Source organism: Oryctolagus cuniculus, chromosome 11 (assembly GCF_964237555.1).
Source record: "Oryctolagus cuniculus chromosome 11, mOryCun1.1, whole genome shotgun sequence".
Classification (NCBI taxonomy): Eukaryota; Metazoa; Chordata; class Mammalia; order Lagomorpha; family Leporidae; genus Oryctolagus; species Oryctolagus cuniculus.
The window spans coordinates 113,269,801-113,290,294 of record NC_091442.1 but is presented as its reverse complement, the minus strand read 5'-3'; the positions used below and the strand labels follow the sequence as shown (position 1 = coordinate 113,290,294).

The window sequence follows — 20,494 nt, the reverse complement described above, 5'->3', positions numbered from 1 at the left end:
GTTAGGGAAATAACAGAGTGAGCTCTAATTTGGTTTCACTTGTATTAAGGGGGATGTTGGGGCAAAGGATGTCAGAGTGGCATTGTGTGAGAGATGCTTCTGGAAAGGTATTCAATATGTGTTCAGTGTAAATTGTTATTTACACTTGGTTAGGGTTATTGTGTGGGGGCGTGCTGTGAAGAGCTTTTATACTAACAAGTTTTTATTATTGCAGGAAATGTTCTCCCTTTAATGTTGCTTTTCACTGGGGTGTCAAAGGCAGCTTGGGAAAGTATGAGCAAGCTCTGCCTTCTAGTCAGGCCTCTTGGGTCTGCTTTTATGGCATTCCTGGTACGTGGGTGGAGGCAGAGAGTTGAGTCACATCTACATAAAATTGTGACGATCAGGGGCACCTAAAGGTTTTCCTTCTTAATTACTGGGTATTATTTTGTCTAGAATCTGAACTATTCCAATAAAGTTGAAAATAAAACTTCTCCCACTCATTTGGTACATCTTCCTTTCAGCTTCAGATTTCTATAACATACTGAAGATACTAAAGTAAATTTATAAATAGGAAGATATTTCCAAGTACATTCTTGGGATAAAGAATGCTTTTCTAATTTTTCTTCCTAATCTCCTATATTACTTTGATAACTACATATACTCTTCATCCTTACATATCCGTGAATGGCTACACAGTGGCCAGATAGAAGTCCAGGTATTACTGTTTTATTTCTATGAACATTTATTCATTTACTGTGCATTCAGGCACAGAGTTAAGAACCAGGGACTGTGGGTGTAGTGGGTAAAGCGCCCCCTCCCACCCCCCGCAGCACCAACATCCCATATGGGCACCGGTTCATGTCCTAGCTGCTCCTCTTCTGATCCAAGTCCCTGCTAATGCCTTGGGAAAGCAGTAAGAAGATGGCCCAAGTGCTTAGGCCCCTGCACCCACATGGGAGACCCAAAAGAAGCTCCTGGCTCCTGGCTTCAGATCAGCTCAGCTTTGGCCATCGTGGCCATTTGGAGAGTGAACCAGTGGAGGGAAGACCTTTCTCTCTGTCTCTCCCTCTCACTGTCTATAACTCTGTCTCTCAAATAAATAAATAAAATCTTAAAAAAAGAAAAAGGAACTAGGGACATGGTATGAATCAAAGCCCATGCTTTGATTTCATTTCATTTCATTTCATTTCCTTCCTTCCTCTCTTCCTTCCTTCCTCCTCCCTCCCTCCCTCCCTCTCTCTTTCTCTCTCTCTTCCTCTTCTTCCTCTTTCTTTCTTTCCTTCCTTACATTTGAAAATCAGAATTAAAGAGACAAAGAGAGATCTTCTGTCTACTGGTTCACTCCCCAGATGGCCAGATCATCCAGGGCTGGACCATGCCGAAAGCCAGGAGCTTCTTTCAGGTCTCCCACATGGATAACGGGAGCTCAAATACTTGAGCCATCTTCTGCTGCTTCTCCCAGGCCATTAGCTTGGGGCTGCATGGGAAGTGGAGTTAGTAGGGCATGGAACTGGCGCCCGTACGTGATGCCCGTATCGCAGGTGGTGACTTCGCCCACTACACCACAACACCAGTCCCTTTGTCCGTGATTTCTAGACTACTCATAGCCTAGGCATAGTTAGGCAGAAATAGTAACTCTAATGATTATGTACCACCGATCAGATGCTGAGGCAGACCCCAGCCTGGGGACAGGTGGGGTCAGGAAAGACTTTCTGGAATTGGGCATGCCTGCAGGACGCCTTAGACGATGCATTAGCCAGGTGGATGGCCACATTCAAGTGGAGAACAGGAGGAGTGGGTCCTTGAGGACCTAGCTGCACTTCTGTCAGTGTGCGGGGCAGGGAAGAGCTGGGAGGGCAGCAGCGTGTGTCTCAGGTGCCCGCCTGAGAGTTAGGATTTTCCCCCATAGGGTGTAGGCAGTAGTTCAGGATTCTTTTTTAATTTATTTTTTGACAGGCAGAGTGGACAGTGAGAGAGAGAGAGACAGAGAGAAAGGTCTTCCTTTGCCGTTGGTTCACCCTCCAATGGCCGCCGCGGCCAGCGCGCTGCGGCCGGCGCACCGCGCTGATCCGATGGCAGGAGCCAGGAGCCAGGTGCTTTTCCTGGTCTCCCATGGGGTGCAGGGCCCAAGCACCTGGGCCATCCTCCACTGCACTCCCGGGCCACAGCAGAGAGCTGGCCTGGAAGAGGGGCAACCGGGACAGAATCCGGCGCCCCAACCGGGACTAGAACCCGGTGTGCTGGCACCGCAAGGTGGAGGATTAGCCTAGTGAGCCGCGGCGCCGGCCGAGTAGTTCAGGATTCTAATCAGAGAAGTGACAAGATTTGTATTTGGAAGGATCACTGTGGTATAAGTAAGAAGCTTTGGTGGGAAGAGAGACTGGAGGCAGAGAGACATGTGGGGAGCCAGATACAGAATCATGAGGTCAGAACTGAATTTATGGTCCTAGAGAGGAAAAGAAAGGGCAGAGCTAGAGACATAGAAAGAATCGCCCGGGTTAGTGTGGTGTGATTGAGGAGGAGGGTTCTGGGAAGGACTCCAGGCTTCCTGACAGATTTGGGTTTGAACGAGAGCTCTGCGGCTTGCTAAGGTCACATGGGCAAGTCGCTTACCTCCATCTAGCCTTGGCTCCCTCCAAGAGGGAAATTAAAATACCTCATCCTTGCGTGAAGATAAGGCTGGATAATACATGTGATTGCCTAGTAAGAAGCCACCACAGAGTAAATTCTCAAGAAATGGTAGCCGTGTTACCTGTTACAGGGTTCAGCTGTCCACCATAGAAACAAACATGGCTGAATGAGTGCCAGAACTCAGCTTCACAAACAGAAGGGTCTTCCTCTGTGTCACCACGTATTCTCTCTCCCCACCCCCACCCCCACCCAGTGCCTGGAAGCACACCCATCACAGAGTAGGCACCCAGATGTCTGTCACATGAATTAATGATTTTGAGAATTTAACATAGTTTTGGTCTTTTAAATTAGATGTGCAGAATATCTAAGTATAGAAATGTGAGAGTCATTGGGGAAGTGGTGGTAATTGAAGTGATGGCTTGAGTTCAACACCTAGAGCAAGCCAGGACTCAAAAGGTTTGTGCCTGGTCAAGACTCTGAGGGCCACCGTGGATCATGTCTGCACAGACAGGCACATGACCCTGCCCTCGGAGTAAAACCTTGGGCATGCAGTGAACAGATGACAGCAGAGGAAGTAGCGTAAGATAGAGAAAGGGATGAACAGGGACAGAGGACGATCAGGAACCTCTGAGACCATCTGAACTCACAGTTATCCACTAACAGGTCTAGGAAAGTAAAATGTCCATTGAAGTAGGCCATCGTGTGGGGTCTTTGGTGGCTTCAGTGAGACAAATTTCAGTTGATTGTATGGAGGAAAGAAAGCTGGGGTTCTGGAGGCTGCATGAACCCCAAGGAAACAGTTAGGAGTGGCCCTTTACTTCGCTTGTTTTAGTAAACCTGCCCTGCGGTACGTTACCTGCTATGTCCCTGACACTGTACCAGAAGCTTGGAGTTGAACATGGTCTCCTCCAAGATTTATTTATTTATTTCAAAGACAGTCACAGAGAGAGCTAGATGTTGGCTGGTTCACTCTCCAAATGGCTGCAGTGACCAGGTTGGGCCAGGCTGAAGCCAAGAACCAGGAGCTTCCAGTTCTCCCATGTGGGTGCAGGGGCCTAAGTGCTTGGGTTGTCTTCTGCTACTTTCTCAGGTGCATCAGCAGGGAGCTGGATAGGAAGTGGAACATCCAGGAATCAAACTGGCACCCATATGAGACGCCAGCACTGCAAGCCATGGCGTTAACCCACTGCACCACAACGCCTGCCCCTTAGCTGACATTCTTAATGTCTGCCTGCCTTGCCCCTGCCTCATTTCACACACATATGCGTGCATGTGCACACATGCACACATACGTGCACACACACACAGAGCCCAAATGAGTTTCTCCTTGGTACATTACCAGGTACCTTCAGCCACGCAGGGACTCTGGTTGTTTCTGCTGGTGTCAGCCCAGGCTGCTCAGTTGCTCTGCTCTCTGCTGGGCACCAGGGAGCATACTGTCCTCCGAATGCCAGCCTTTCAAGTCAGGGACACACTTCAGGTGACAGTGTGCTGGTCCAGAGCTCGCTGTGAGCCTGTCACTCAGTGCGTTGATTAAAATCATTTCTATATTTTTATTTTTTAGCTTGCACTGAATCTTTGTGAGTGTGAACTTGTAAACCCATTACTTGCTGGGTAGATATCGATCCTTAATGTAGAAAAGAGGCGTACGTCCCGGGCGCAGCATCGTACATATCCTAGTCCTGCACTTCATGTGTGGGGTCCCTCATGGCCTTTTCATCTCTGAAAAATCGACTCTCGGAGGAGTCTTGTCTCCTTCCGTGCTGTGTGGTGGCTGCAGTCACACTCAGGCGTCAAGGTAGCAGTGGCTTTTCTAGGGCAGGTGTTGACAGTAGGGTGTGTGTGTGGCAGGTTCTGTCTGCTTGCCTTTGGAGAATGATGTCCGGTAATGCTCAGGTTTAGTTCCTGTACTAGAACTGGAAACAGTCGTCCCATACACACGATGTAGATTTTCCACAGGGACGGTGGGTTGCTCTTCTTTTCAGGGACACTCACCTGCCCGCCGGCTGCTTGTTCACTTTGCCTTAAAAAACATTGGACCGTGTTTCATCTCCTTCCGTTGACTTTTCGGTTGCAGATTCAGAGAGCACTAAGTGTTCTGTCTTCCAAAACATTTGTGCTGGTGTTAAATAAGAACAGGCCTAGGACGGGTCTTTCTATTCCTTTTCTGGTAACCTTTTTGTTCCTAATTTTTGAAGATCCCATCCTTTTGTACATGTTTCTGTATATGCTATAGATTATACCAGAGTGTGCAGGTATCTGTAGCTGCCCAGGATGGTCCCTGGCATGGTGCTCAGGATGGATGAGGTACCAGGTTCCCCATATGCTTGGTAGTTCCTCTGCTCCTTTCAGGATCGTTACAGTGATCATTAACCCAGGCAACACAGGGTGGCACCGTACGGCTGCAGAGCTGGACCGTGGGTTTCTGAAAAGCTGTGCTCTACGTTTGCCAATCAGTCCTCCAGAAGACAGGAAAAAAATATATATATATTTTCTGTGTGATTTGATTTTGAATTTTGAATTATTTATATATTTATTGTTAAAATAGCTTAATTTTAGAATGACTCTTTCTGACCTTTGAGTAGTCTCTCAGCTATTATAGTTATAAATATGGCAGAAATAAAACAGCTAATAAATTCCTTAGAATGGGATCCTATTAGAATACTAAAAAATTAGGAAATATTAATTTTATGGGATGATGATCATAAAGTCACAAACTCATTAAACATTCACATTATTTTATTTGAATATTTAATAATATAAAATAGATTATTAGATTTATGTTCAGAGGCTAAAGACTCCTGCATGATAGCCAGTAAAAGAATCAGAGCAGGGTTTCTGGACTGCACCACGTCTTCAGTGCTCACCTTCTAGACAGGAGAACACTGAAGAAACTCTGAAGTTCAACAAACATGTCCTCAACTGTCTGTATTTATAGCAGTGTATAGTAGCAGTTACTGTGTGCAGTAGTAACACGGATGTCCAGTGTGTATATAAGGAAGGATTTGTTTTTTCCAAAAGAGGCTGAAACACAGAGGGCTGGTGGTACAAAAGGTGGCCCCCATGCACGCCGGTCGCCTTACGAAGCCTCACTGTGTCCACATCTGTCTACACCTCCCTTCCTGATGGCCGTGTTTGTAGACGCCCTTTTCAGTACAGAAAAGGAGCACTGCGGTCGCTCCCTCCTCCTTTAGTCCTTTGCCCTCCTGAGGGTGGGCTGGTCTTCAAGACCAGCGAGTTCTTGCATATGCCCGTCGTTGTACATCATCTGTAAACTCTACATCAGTGAAAGCCTTTGTAAAAAAAAAAAATATCATTATCAGATATTCCAGGCTGGAACCTCTCAGCCCGTGTTAACTATCGTAAGTTGCTATGAATGCTTTCAGTGCTAATTAATGCCACCATCCCGTTCTTAAAATATGCCCGCACATGGCTCCTGCTTCTCCCCCTTCTTCCCCCTCTCCCCCGTGTGCGCGGGCGCGCTCACACACATGCACACACACACGCACACGCACACACGCGTGCGCAAAACGCCCACCAAACTGCCATTCTCCTGGCAGGCCTGCTTCTGGAGTTGGGAGCTGTCAGCCAGCGGGAGGGGTGGGGTGGGAGGAGGAGGTGGGGCTCTGCTCTGATTAATTACCTCAGGCATTCAGGGGTGGGGCTTCCTTCAGCCATCTGCCTGAGATATGGGAGGGAGCTGGAGGAAGAAGGAGGGGGAGAGAAAAGAAAGGAAGAAACACTAGAAAGAAAAAGGAAGGAAAACGGTGTAAAGGGAGAGCGATTATCCGCCCTTAAAGCGCCAGCCTGGCGGGGGAGGGGGAGGAAGAGGAGGCTGTGGAGGTGTGCCCAGCACTGCTGCTTTGAAGGGTTTATCACCTCTTCTGTTCCGTGTATGGAGAAAAAGAAAATGGTAACTCAGGTAAGAGCTGTGCGTCCTCCTGGTGGCTGGAAACCTCCCTTTTCCGGGATCTAAGGAAAGGTCTGGGGGGGTGGGGGGATCGAGGCAGAGTTTGAGCTGTTAATTGTCTGCTTAGGAAAGGCCAGCTTCATTGTGTCGCGGTGTGTGCCGCGTATCCACAGCCCGCTTCTCCCCTCCCTCAGCTCCATAGCCGATTCCTGTTTCCTGTGCAGTGTGCTGTGCAGCCGGAGCTCAGGAAGACCCTGTGGGGATTTGTCTACCTCTTTGTCTTGGCTCTGAGAAGAGGGAGGGAGAGCGAGCCTGCAGAGGTAGGAAGAGATTGTTGTAGACTGCCAAAAAGGAGAGAGGGCTTTGCCTTCCTTTTAAGAGCTGCAGAAGAATTTGTCTTCCGTGGAAACCTGGTTCCTGACTCACTTTGGTTTCTCAGAATTGGCTGCGGAATGCCAGTTCTGCTGCCTTCGCTCTAGACGCCTTACTACACACAAGGCTTAACAAGGATGTCTCATTTTCGTGGCTTTGTTACTGTCCAAGAGTATTTTCATTAGGAGTCATAGGAGCACCCAGGTGTAACAGAGATAAGGCAGACCCCTCCCTGCCAGGAGAACACATCTTTATGTACAATTGACAACCACACAGGCTTTAAAGACATCTGAAGGAGAGGGTGTAGGAATGGAAGATACCTCTCTCCTTCTCGCCCCCTCCCTTTGGTTGTGCCAGGCAATATCTAATCTGCATTTTAGCAAGTCATTCCTGACAAATGGAGAAGCGAGTGCTCTCCCACGGCTCTCCCTGGCAGGGCTGGTGCACCCTTCTGCACACTGCTCTCGTCCTTTTTCTTTATGCGTGGGGTGAGAGGGAAGGATGGGCTGTGATTTATCAATGAGAAAGCATTTCCATGACAGACCGCGCGAGTCCTGTGCTCCCAGACTTAGGCTCGGTTTCACTCCAGGCTTTTCTGCTCTGTAGGGAGATTTCATCACTGGACAGTGCTTTCCTTTTAAGGAGGTTGCCCCTTTTTTGTGTTCTCCTCTCTCTCCCTCTCGCGGTCACCACCGGAGGGCGAGAGAGTCAGCTGCTCTGTGGACGAGGCATGGCTCTAGGAGCTGGGAGCCTGTTCAGTTCCGCGTTATATAACGCCCCGCAGTGCTGGATGGAAGGGGGACCTGCAGGGAGGCTTTCCCTTCGTGACCCAGAAGGAAGGGAAGTTTCAAAGAGCAGATCTTCTCAGTGCGATTTTGCAGCCGTTCTGAGTGTGCAGATGATCCGAAGACCCCTCCCTCTTTGGGAAAGTAGAGAAACCCTTGAAATGTTTCTCTGCCACTTCTTATCCCCTACCCATCAGTCTGATTAATTCTGTTGAAGCACTGCTTTATTTTTGTTTCAATTTTCGTATGATGGAAAACCCATTTCTGGGTTCTCTGTTGCTTGGGAGATGATACTTGCTCAACCTTGGAGCCCTCTTTGAATTTTCATTAACCGGCATTATTAGAGGGTGATAGTGCTCTTCTTTTCCAGTTATTACTGAAGGCTTTTCAGCTACTTGACTTTTCATTATATATATATATTTTTAAATCAGTGAAAGAGTAATCTGTACTGAGAGTTTTTATATCAGAAGTTTCCATGGCTTCCTGAAATCTTTCCCCGTGGTCTCTGGAGAAGCTGCGGGGATGCGTGAGCCTGACTGGGGTGCCCTTGCTTAGGCACGCGTGGCAGTGTAGTCCTGGCCACCAGACCTAAGGCAACTGTGATTTTTAGGAAGGAAGCAGAGCAAACAAATGAGAACTGGGGAGAAGGGCTTTTGGGTGGTTAAGAATTCTAGTAGATACATTAAAAATCATCCGTTTTTGTCAAGATGTACTAAAAGCCCAAGGAAAGAAGTAGCTAGTTTTTGCCCATCCTGAATATTTGTACAACTGGGAAGGACGGAAGACAAACTTGGGATTTTCACTATTGCAACACATTTGCTTTGTTGTATGTAATTTCTGTGTTATTGTGATGTATACAGCTGTTAATAATCTAGAAAAGCATCAAAAGAAATAACCAAGTGAACCAAATCCTTCATTTGTCTTGAGGCTTTTAAAAATGTTTTGTTTTGTGTTTTTCTGAACCAGACATCCAATCCCAATGCTTAATAATGACCTGTCACAACAGCCTTCTCATTGTAAACCGTCCACACTGTTTGGGGCTGGGTCATCAGGGTAAATATTGTAGTATTTAGTGCCTTGACTGGTGCAGCGAGGGAGGTATTCAGATGTGTTTTCACCATCTTGCTGCTGAGTTCTTTGCATGCTCAGATCACACCATTTGTGCACTGGTAGAGAATGGCTGTCAGAGGATGACATTTCCGTCACACAGCGTTAGATCCATGTCAGTGTTTGCAAGTGCCTCTGCTTCATCATCACATGCGCTCTGGGTTTATAAGGCCTGTTTTTGTGTAAATTAGCAAACTGCTCTGTCATTTACAATAAGTAATTTAATGATGAAATTCTAATCTAGTAGATACGCTGATGTGGTGTGCTAAAAAGCAAATGATTGCGTCTTCTTATATCTACGAGAATAAAAATGTGGAATAAAAAGTAGAAAAATCATTCTCATATGTGTAAAACTAGAAAAACTGCCAATGATTTCAACTCCTAATTAGTTTAAAAAGAAAAGAAAAGAAATGTTACCCAGACTCAAACTCAGTTATACTGTTTATTGTTGAAAGGGAAAAATATACTGGATAGAGAGGAAAAGATTTTACAGTGTAGATATGAAAGAAAATGTCTGTACCCTACTATGCTATACGACTGCCAGTTTCTAGGGAACACAAAGCCCTTTCTTGGACAGCTCAGCGCTTTGCTGGCATTTTCTTCTAAATCTGTTTTCCATCAGAACCTAGAGAAGGGAAGGTGTTAAGAATAAGGGAGGTTGGAAAGAGGGTTGCTGTTCCTTTAAATAGTGTGGCGAGTCCATGTGGCAGCAGGCCGCCTGCTCCGGAGTGTATTCTTTTGTAATGAATCACCAGTTCCATTGTCTGCTATCTCCCCTCCGTGTAGCTGCGAGGCTGAAGTCTTTCACCTGAGCTGCTGCCAGTGCCGCCTCTGAGCCGGGTGGTGGGGAGAAGAGAAGAGGGAGGGTATTTTATGCTTAATTAAGGACAGATAAGAGAGCAGGTATGTTTTGTTTCATTCTCTCCTCTCCTTTCTGTCTGTGTTTTTTGAAATGAGTTGGAGTAGGCAGTCTGTTCTGTGATTTTACCATCACATCCCATTTTCTGTAAATTCTGGAAGCCCTTAGGTGATCTAGTCTCCATTTTGTGGCACTGCTGTAAAGTGCCTGCACTCTGCCTGCCAGTCATGCTCGTTCCCACCGGGACCTCATCCCACCCTTCATCCCCGGAGCCGCGGAGCTGCGGCCCACGCTGTTTGTCTTGGCACACTTTCCACTTTCTATGGGCTGCACAGGATTCTGGGCAAGCTGGGGGGAGGCGGGGATTGTGGGTTGGAGACTAAATTTATGTTCTTTACAATGAGCAAAAAAAGGCCTCACTTTTTCCAGAGATTTGGTTTCTTCCTGAATTCTTCCACACTGCTTCATATCTTCGGTTATAACCATTTCCTTGCCAAGGCCAAGACCAATCCTTGAAAACTGCCGCTATTCTAAATACTCTGTGTTCGAGGGTTCCATGAGCGGAGCTGTGATTAAGTCTGAGCGAGATTTGACTCATTGAAAGGCTTTCCCTTCTCTGCCACCGCCACCCTCCACCACCTCACTGTTTTCTGTTTGTCCCTTCTCCTGTTCCATTTTTCCTTTCCCTCTCTCCTTGGTTTTGCAGCTGATGCGAGAGGGGCTTAGTGCTGCCAGCCTCCGCCTGAGTTTGCTGTGCCGCAGAGGACGTCTCCGTGTCCAGGGGTGGCGCTGCTGCTGGCTGGCAGGGAGAGGGCAGCCACTAAGATCCCTGGTTTGGTTTTGTTTCTTCAGCTTTTGCTGTCCCCTGAAAGATTGCACACTCCTGCACACACTACATGGGAGAACAATTTTCTCTCTGTCTTGACTTTTTTTTTTAAAGATTTACTTTATTTATTTATTTGAAAGAGAGAAGTAGACACAGAGAGAGAGAGAGAGGTCTTCCATCCGTTGGTTCACTCCCCAGATGGCCGCAATGGCCGGAGGTGAGCCAATCTGAAGCCAGGTGCCAGGAGCTTTTTCTGGGTCTCCCACGTGGGTTCAGGGACCCAAGGACTTGGTCCATCCTCCACTGCTTTGCCAGGCGCATTAGCACCGAGCTGGACGGGAAGTAGAGCAGCTGGGACTCAGCTGGCACTCAGATGGGATGCGGGCGCTCGGGCTGGGGCTTTAACCCGCTGTGTTGCAGCTCCGCCTCTGTGTCTTGACTTTTGACTCTTGGAGTCCTCACACTCCAGCTTCTCATCTTGCAGTTCCCTACCTGGGTTGTTTCTCAGACACCCATTGGTGATGTCACTAGGAGACGGTGACACTGTGCGTCCCGCTGGACCACCCCACTCCTCCCCAGGTTCGGACGTTATCCATACATGCTGAGCCTTCCCTCCTGGAGTCAGAATTTCCCACTCTCTTTTCAGCGTCCCAGCACCACTGCAGATCTCCGAGGACACTGCCTGCATGCTAGAAGGCTTCTCTGCAGCAGACGCTTTGCTGTTTTAATTACTGGGTCCCGATGCCCCTTCCGGGCAGTCAGATGCTGCGGGCAGCCGCCGGAAGTGTTTGTTGTTCCTGTTTCCCAGACTCTGAGCTGTTCCTCTGTTACCATTAAGTCATGATCAAGTCCAAGAAGCCTCGGAGTCGAGTACTTCCTTCGAGGTCATTGCCAGAGTGAATCATTTAAAATACAAGTCTGCTTTTTTTTCTAAGTTAACTTTTTAAAAATGTGTGATGAATAAGTAATGCTGGCACATTTTTATGGAGTAATTTATGTAGTAATTCAATACATGTATACAGTATAAGCACAAGCGAGACCACTGTCACCCCTGTGTTTCAACCTCACAATCGTTTCCCTGCAGACTCAACATCCTGTGTCCTTGCAGAGGCCCGGCCCTGCGCGGTCAGGAACCCGGCAGCCTCTGCAGCCTCGCCTGTGCTGCCACTTTCCTTCCATGCTCCACTCCAGTGCCCCGGCCTCCTTGCTGTTCCTGTGTCCTTCCGCCCCCACGCTCCTTCTGCTTTTCTCAGGACTGGAAGTGCTCTTCCCGTAACTGTCCACCTGCTCTGCTCATGTGTTACTTCTCAAGGCGAGTTTTCCCTTGGCCTTCTCCCCGTCCTCTCATCCCAGTCCTTCTCTCTCACTGATGTTAGTGCTCATCATTACTTACTGTGTGTGTATTTGTTTATTGTCTGTCTGCCCTCTGTCTCCTTCCTCTTCCCTCCCCTCAAGGAATATAAGCTCCCTCTGGTCAGGGACCTTGTCAGCAGTCTGTTGTAGTCCTAGCGTCTGGACCAGCACCTAGCACGTAGACATTAGAACAGCTAACCCTTGTGTATGCTGTTCCCAGCACTTCACCTGCTATGACTCATTGAATCCTCTCAACCACCTTGCACTGTCCTCATTGTCCACAAGAGGAAGTGAGGCATGTAATGATTGGGTTCCTTGTCCAGGTTCACGTGGCTGCTAAGAGATGTAGTGGGGATTCATGTCCAGACAGCCTAATTTAAGCTCTAGATTCTAATCTTCCTTGTAGGGATTAGATGTTTAGTATTTGTTTAATGTGTGAATAAATCAATTTAATGCAGACTCTGATTCCCTTTCGGAATTTCCATCTCTGATTAGTTCAAGGCTTTGGTGAAACACTTGCGATGACAGAGTTTACTGCTGAGTCCATGAGTTTGTTGTTACATCACATAATAATAGGCAGCGCTGTAGAAGGCAAGCTGTGCACTAAGTCATTTGTCCTTCTCAGCAGCCGTATGAGGTGAGGACTGTTCCTAACCCTTTTGTAGAAATTAGGAAAATGGGGGTTCGCAAAGTTAAGTAACTTGGCCACAGTGGCAACCCCAGGATTTAAACCCAAGCAGTTTGGCTCCAGCATTCCTGTTCTTAGCCACCATTAATAATGACTGTTACTGAAAAACCTTTTGATTTTTGCACAGTCACTACTGTACAGATATAGACAAACATGACAATTACTGGTGATACCATATGTCACTTATCAGACATCTTTTGAAGTAAGTGTTGTGTTTCCAGTTTTTGCATGAGACTTTGAGATTCTAGAGGTCTAATAACGTGCTGACTCTGGGCATGACAGATAGGTTTCAAACCCAAGATCTACTTAATTACAAACTCACACATCCCGCTTCATAAGATAAGCAGGCCATTGTCAGTCATTAAAAAAGAGGGAAGCTTTTCTCCTGTGAGCTGAAATCTGATTTTGTTGCTGTCTGCTCACCCTTCCTAGTTCTGTCTTTCCTACTCACATGGTCTCATCACATCTGCGTACAAACCGAGTGTCTGCAGAGGCGCCGAATCTTCCCTTACTCTCTGTCCCGCTCATTCTCCTCCTTCCTGAATTATCCCCAAAGGCAGGAGAGCACGGTTCTAGACTCTGGACTGTCCTGTACTAACTGCATCAATTTATAGGAATGACTTATCATTCGGACCGAATTATTAGGTAAAAATGCCAGGTATGAGGATTACGAAGGCATCCTGTGTGTATTCTAAGTGTCGCTTCATGATGACATGTTTGCCTTCACTCAGTTTTTATAGCTCACTGACCTTGCAGCAGCGTCAGTTATTTATAGCTTCTAAATGAGGGGATGTTACCCCAACTCAGGAGTGGAATATTAGTTTTCTACTCCATTGTGGTTTTTTTAAAAGATTTATTTTATTTATTTGAAAGAGTTACAGAGAGAGGTAGAGAGAGAGAGGTCTTCCAACCGCTGGTTCACTCCCCAGGTGGCCGCAACAGCTGGAGCTGCGCCGATCCGGAGCCAGAAGCCAAGAGCTTCTTCCGGGTCTCCCTCACGGGTGCAGGGGCCTAAGGACTTGGGCCATCTTCTGCTGCTTTCCCTGGCCATAGCAGATCGGAAGAGGAGCAGCCGGGACTAGAACCAGCATCTGGCGCTTCAGACCAGGGCTTTAACCCACTGCACCACAGCACTGACCCCTTTCCCTTTTTTGGGGGGAGAGAGGGGTTTCTACTCCGTGGTAAAGTGTCTATTAGCTGACCAGCGCAGCTGACCTTTCTTCTGGCCTCTGGGCCTTGCCCTGAACCCCCGAAGGCCCCTATCCCTGAGATTTTCATTTTTTAAACTGATGTACTATTTTGAAGCTGCCAGTTGACTTGACAACTTACATGTTGAGACTCAGCTTAAATTTGATCATTCCCTTGAGACATTGAAACTATAACCAAAAAAGTGTCTTAAAGCCAAAATTGTGAGGACTTTTAGATCAGTAGCAACATGATCCTACTTTTTTTTTTCTTACAGGCAGAGTGGACAGTGAGAGAGACAGAGAGAAAGGGTCTTCTTTTTGCCATTGGTTCACCCTCCAATGGCCGCCACAGCCAGCGCGCTGCGGCTGGCGCACTGCGCTGACCCAAAGGCAGGAGCCAGGTGCTTCTCCTGGTCTCCCGTGTGGGTGCAGGGCCCAAGCACTTGGGCCATCCTCCACTGCCCTCCCGGGCCACAGCAGAGAGCTGGCCTGGAAGAGGGGCAACCGGGACAGAATCCGGTGCCCCGACCGGGACTAGAACCTGGTGTGCCGGTGCCGCAGGCGGAGGATTAGCCTATTGAGCCGCAGCGCCGGCCGATCCTACTTTCAAAACACAATAAAAATTTAAATTAAACCCTTGAAAAATATTCTAATTTTCTAATGCTGGAAGTGGAGCAGCTGGGCATGAACTGGCACCCACATGGGATGCCGGTACTGCAGGCAGCAGCTTTATCCGCTATGCCACAACGCTGGCCTCATCAGTTTCAATATATTAGAATAATATTTCAGGACCGGTGCCATGGCGCACTTGGTTAATCCTCCACCTGCAGTGCTGGCATCCCATATGGGTGCCACTTCTAGTTCTGGTTGCTCCTTTTCCAGTACAGCTCTCTGCTATGGCCTGGGATAACAGTAGGGGATGGCCCAAGTGCTTGGGCCCCTGCACCCGCATGGGAGACCAGGAGGAAGCACCTGGCTCCTGGCTTCGGATCGGCACAGTTCCGGCTATTGCAGCCATTTGAGGGGTGAACCAACGGAAGGAAGACCTTTCTCTCTGTCTCTCTCACTGTCTAACTCTACCTGTCAAATAAAAATTTTTTTAAAAAAATAACATTTCTTATTAATCACTCAGGAAATAAATACAGTTAGATTGTTGTTTACAAAAGGAAATATATTTTTTTAAAATTTTTTTTATTTTTTTGACAGGCAGAGTGGACAGTGAGAGAGAGACACAGAGAGAAAGGTCTTCCTTTGCCGCTGGTTCACCCTCCAATGGCCGCCGTGGCCAGCGCGCTGTGGCCAGCGCATCGCGCTGATCCGAAGCCAGGAGCCAGGTGCTTCTCCTGGTCTCCCGTGCGGGTGCAGGGCCCAAGCACTTGGGCCATCCTCCACTGCACTCCCGGGTCACAGCAGAGAGCTGGCCTGGAAGAGGGGCAACCGGTACAGAATCCGGTGCCCCGACCGGGACTAGAACCCGGTGTGCAGGCGCTGCAAGGCGGAGGTTTAGCCTATTGAGCCACGGCGCCGGCCTACAAAAGGAAATATAGTTTCTAAAAATTAGAACTTGCTGTCATGTTACTAGAAATACTAAATTTATTCTAAATTACAGGATAAAGTTCAAATTTTATAATTAGATTTTTAAAAGAGATATTTATGCAGAAAATCAGTAATTCATGAAATATAAGTGAATACTTTTATATCCACAAATGATTTGACTATTTGTTTACTTAATTTTGAATATGAGATTCTTTGTAAAAAGTTTTGAAGGGACAAATTGGTACCTGAAGCGGGAGATTAGACCTTGAAGGAGTCTTCAGGTTCTACAAACATTTTCTGCAAACTGCCAGCTGCAGGTTCGGCGTCCCTTATCCAGAATGCTTGGGACCAAGTGTGTTTGAAATTTTGAATTTTTTTTTTTAAATTTGGGATAATTGCATAGATTTCACTGGTTGAACATCCTTCATCCAAACTCCCAAATCTGAAATAAAAACTTCCGAGAGTCATGTTGCTGCTCAGAAAGCTTTGGCTTGGGACATCTGCAGTTTCAGATTGGGGCACAGGAGCTGTGTGATGACTTCCGGCTTTGCAGGCCACGCCGCCCGCTCCCCACTGCGCAGCCCTGCTGTTTAGGCACGAAAGAGACCATTCATAGATGGTATGTTAGAAAATTTCTGTAAAACTCTGTGTGGACACGAATTGGAAATGCATGTAATTCCTTATGTCACAAAATACTAAATTTTTTTTTTTTACTAAAAATGTAAAATCTATGATTAGCTTGTAGAAAGTAAGTGGTGGACTGGCTTTGGACCACAAGCCATAGTTTGCAGTCCCTAAGGGATATATGTCCTTGCTGTTTTTTTTTTTTTAAGCAAAGAGAAGGTTTTCACCTGTAGCTTGATTTTGGGGATGCAGTTTTGATAGTCATGTTGGGTCACTGTGAGAGTCAAACCCTGTTTTCTCTCCCAGCCCCATAAATCCAAAAAAGAAGATTCTCCCTCTGCCCTACCCTGTGTCTGAACTATTTGTCATTGCCCAGATGTGCCATATTTTTCTGTATATTATGTTTCATGTGCTATTACTTTGGACCAACAGGGCCCTTTTCTGCCATGCGACTGGCTTCATGTCTTGGAAGGTTGACTTAGACTTCATGTGCTTCAGATAACACGCCCCTGCTCCCAGAGTCAGCCCTCCTCTGTGCTTCATTGGTGTTGTACGTTCACTGCTCTCGAACGCAGTGTGCAGCACTGTGCTGAGAGTAGCCTCTGTTTTCTCCCTCAGACTAGATTTGTTCAGGATTGGGATTATATTACCCATATTATTACCACGTCTGGTTCACTTTTTTTTTTTTTTAAGATTTATTTATTTATTTGAGAGACAGAGGCAGAGAGAGAGAGAGAGAGAGAGGGAGGTGTCTTCCATCCGCTGGTTCACTCCCCAGATGGCTGCTTGGGACTTGAACTGGCTCCCATATGGGATGCCGGCACTGCAGGTGGTGGCTTTACCCACCACGCCCCCGACCCCCTGGTTCAGTTTTAGAATGCAGCAAGCATTTCTTGAATGGATTAATGAATGTTTACCTGTTAATTCATTGACAGATTCCTCTTTTGAAACAGAGTATTAAATTGAGTAATTACTCTTGTCTTAATGCTTGTTACTAAAATTGGTTAATACTTAGAAGATAATCTAGTTTGGGACTGGATGCTTCACATGTCTAGGAGATGAGAGGATTTTGGAATAAACCAGCTATTTGGGCGACATGCAAACTCGTGGATGTTCTAGTGAAAGACTGTGTATCCAAAAGATGGCGTGAGGGTAGATGGCTCAGGACAGAAAGAGGGAAGAGGCCATGATTCCCACAGCGAGGAAAGGGGCTGACAAAAAAAGAGAAGTGCGAAGGGGGTGGCCCTTGGTCACTTTACCTAATGTGGTATATTGAGCACAGCTGTCTCATTCCCTCTACTCAAGATGACCAACGCTCAGAGTCTTTGCACTCTCCTTTTGAAAATCTGTCAAGCCACCATAATGAAGAAGGAGGTGGGAGAAGGAGAGAGGTGGGATGGGAGTTGAGAGGGGGGCATGGAGGAAAGAACCACTGTATTTTCATAGTTGTATCTATGAAAAAATGCATTCATTAAATAAAAAAATAGAAAATCTGTCAAACCATTTGTAGGAGGATTCTTTAGAATGTTCATGAAAAATGTGCATCATCTTTTAATTCCATTTTTCCATGAAATTTTTTAATTGCCTTCAGTCACGACTGTAACCATTCCACATCATTTTCAAGGCTCATTGTTTTGTTATTAAGTCTTTTTTTCCTCTTTAGGTTTCATTTTGGATAGTTCCTTTTATAAGTGTCAAGTGTACTAATCTTCAGTGTCTAATCCGCGTGAATTCAATTCAGTGTATTTGTCTCAGATGTACAGTTCTCTCTAGAATCTTGATGTGAATCCTTTTTACACCTGTTTTCTCTTCTGCTCCTGCTCATTTTTTCTTTTAAAAAAGATTATTATTTTATTTGAAAGTCAGGGAGGTGAGAGAGAGAGAGAGAGAGAATATCTTCCATTTGCTAGTTCCCAGTTGCGAGAGAGAGAGAGAGAGAGAAAGAGAATATCTTCCATTTGCTAGTTCCCAGTTGCAGATGGCTGCCAAGGCTGGGGCTGGGCCAGGCCAAAGCAAGCAGCTTCTTCTGGGTCTCCCACATGCGTGGCAGGGGCCCAAGCACTTGGGTCATCCTCCACCGCTTTTCCCAGACCACGAGCAGGGAGCTGGGTTGGAAGTTGACTAGCCAGGACTCCAGCTGGTGCTCTGTGGGATGCCAGCATCACAGGCGCCAGTTTTGCCCACCACACCACAATGCCAGCCCCCATTTTTCCTTTTTGCCATTGACATATAGATACAGACGTTTCCACGTCCTTGTCTGGCCCTGTCTGCTAGTCCTAGCCTACGAGTTAGTCCTAGATCGGTTGTGGTTATGAGTTGTACTTTCCTACTTCTGTCATGCTTATAGTTTTCGATTCGATGCCTTGTGAATTTTATCTTGTTAACGCTAGATAATTGTTTATTTCTATCAATATTCTTGAATTTTATCTAGACACAGCTATCTTTCTTAGAAATAGTTTGATGCTTTCAGGTCTTGGTTTTAGTTGTTAAGCAGGACCAAGGGCAGACTTTCCGTGCAATTATTAAGATTTGCCTTGGGTCACCCATATCTCACATCAAATTGCCTGGGTTTGTTTTCTGGCTCTGCTTCTGATTCCAGTTCCTGCTGCTGCAGCCCTGGCAGGCAGCAGATGACGGCTGGAGCTGGTGGATCTCTGACACTCACGTGAGACATCAGATTAGGTTCCTGGCTCCTGGCTTCAGTCTGGCCCAGCCTCAGCTATTGCAGGCACTCGGGGAGTGAACCAGTGAAGAGGATTTTTCTGTCTTTGTCTCTCTTCCTTTCAAGTAAATTAAAAAACAAAGCAAAACAAAAAGTTTTTGTAAAAAAGGACTGGAAGTGTGTTTAGTCTCTGGTTAGTCTTTCTGTCAGCTGAGGCAAGACTCTAAGAGTGTCGGTGTTCCACGCTGGCTGTTGGGGACCGGCTGCATTGCGTGAGCGCCGTGCAGTGTCACCTCTTTTCTCTCAGATTCCTCCCCAGTCTCGTAGTCCAGACGTGCTGTGGCCATCATCATGCACGTGAACGTGCAGGGGATCTGTCTCGGGGAGCTTAGGCCGTCGCTGCTCTGCCTTGTGTAGCACCCCTGCTCCAGCACTGTCCCTGTGCAGCGTTTCCGTCCTTCTCCTGTGAAATCCAGATACCCACTTCTGGCCCGAGTTCCTGGGGACCACTGGATTCTGCCTGGGTCTCCCCTTCTCTGCCCCAGCCCAGAAACTCTGGGAAGTCAGTTGGGGCAGTTGTAAAACTCACTTGGTTCATTTGCTGCCTTGGGTCGCCGTCGTCCCTGTCTGCCGTACGAGGTCTTGAGTGTTGGTTCATGTATGTTGTTTTTGAGATGTTTGAGAGGAGCAGGATATTTCAGGTTCTTGTTACTCCATCTTGATTGGAAGCAGAAGAGGGACCTCTCGTTTTTAAATGAAAATTAAATGGCCTCTCTAATATATTCTTATAAATGAAAATCAGCTGAACAGTGTTTTCAAGGAATATTAGGGAAGAATGCATATGATGCATAAATAATTCCAGTACAGGACAGATGGGATCGATCACACAACCGTGACGACAGGGAAGTGCTGTTAGGAGACTGAGGGAAGAAGTAGTTAAGCTTGGCGGGGCGGGAGGGTAAGAGGAACGGCTGTGGCATGCCTTGTTCTGTGTGTGTGTCTGTGAGCTACACACGATGTTACCTGAATCTAGACGCCCATTCCCTAGTATTGAGTGGTTTAGTCTGGAATAACCTCAGAGGAAATCTAGGACCTACACGACTAAAGGTAAAAGTGACTTGTTGGCAGAAACGCGTGGCCACAACCAAGGGAGAACAGTGTTGCTAGGTTTTTGTTGCTCTGTGTGGGAGAGGAGAAAGAGCCTTTTTGTCTGTGTGTTGCCCGTCCTGTAGTTCCGCTGCGGGCGTGGGGAGGAAGTCCGGAGTGTACTGTCCGCTGACTGAAACAGAGCGGGAGCTGCGCGCTCTGGACTCTGAGAGCGAAGGTCGCTGCTGCACACTGGAGGGAACCCTCCATGAGCAGTATGCAGACTCTTGCAGCTGAGGCTGTCTCAATGGCAATCAGATTGTCCAGACATCTCAGTGAGCCCGTGCTGCGGCGCTGAAGGGTGTGGTTGGCGCTGTTGGGAGCGCTCGTAACCTCAGTTAAAGTGGTTGCCCGACTGCTGGCATGGCAGCGAGACCTGAGCTTCACCAGGGAGCGCCTGTGCTGCCAAGGGCCCTGTGGAGGCTGGTGACATCATTCTCAGGCTGGACAAATGGCTGGCTTGGAAATCAGCCTGCCCTAGAGTGACTCAACTTCGAGTCCCGCCTGCGGTGGCCTTGGCGGGGCCAGACCAAAGGATTTCATGGGCCTTATGTGGCCCGAGGGCCGGACCTCTACCCCGTCTTAGGTGTGTGCTTTGAAGTTTTCTCTTGATAGACCAAGGGACATTTTTGAGAAACAGAGAAGGTGTGTGCTTCGTTAGTTTCATTTCACAAGGCTGTGTTCTTCTTCTTCTTTTTTTTTTTTTTTTAATTTTTTTTTACAGGCAGAGTGGACAGAGAGAGAGAGAGAGAGAGAGAGAGAGAGAGAGAGAAAGGTCTTCCTTTTACCATTGGTTCATCCTCCAATGGCCGCTTCTGCCAGCGCG

At 47.2% G+C, this 20,494-nt stretch overlaps 1 protein-coding gene across 50 annotated transcripts in view; it reads left to right on the top strand.

The window, feature by feature from the left end:
• Positions 1–20,494, top strand: part of RBFOX2 (RNA binding fox-1 homolog 2) — a 319,017-nt gene that overhangs the window by 206,341 nt on the left and 92,182 nt on the right. For 4 of the 50 annotated variants that reach the window (XM_070052858.1, XM_070052855.1, XM_070052856.1 and 1 more), the window contains exon 1: positions 6,274–6,535. The exons of 34 other annotated variants lie outside the window; for them this stretch is intronic. In XM_070052858.1, coding sequence (XP_069908959.1) covers positions 6,509–6,535 — 27 coding nt within the window. In that variant the 5' untranslated portion in view covers positions 6,274–6,508. Of the gene's footprint in view, positions 1–6,269; positions 6,536–6,717; positions 6,844–20,494 lie in introns of those variants that run through there. 12 more of the 50 variants (XM_051845988.2, XM_051845983.2, XM_051845995.2 and 9 more) reach the window with 7 other exon arrangements.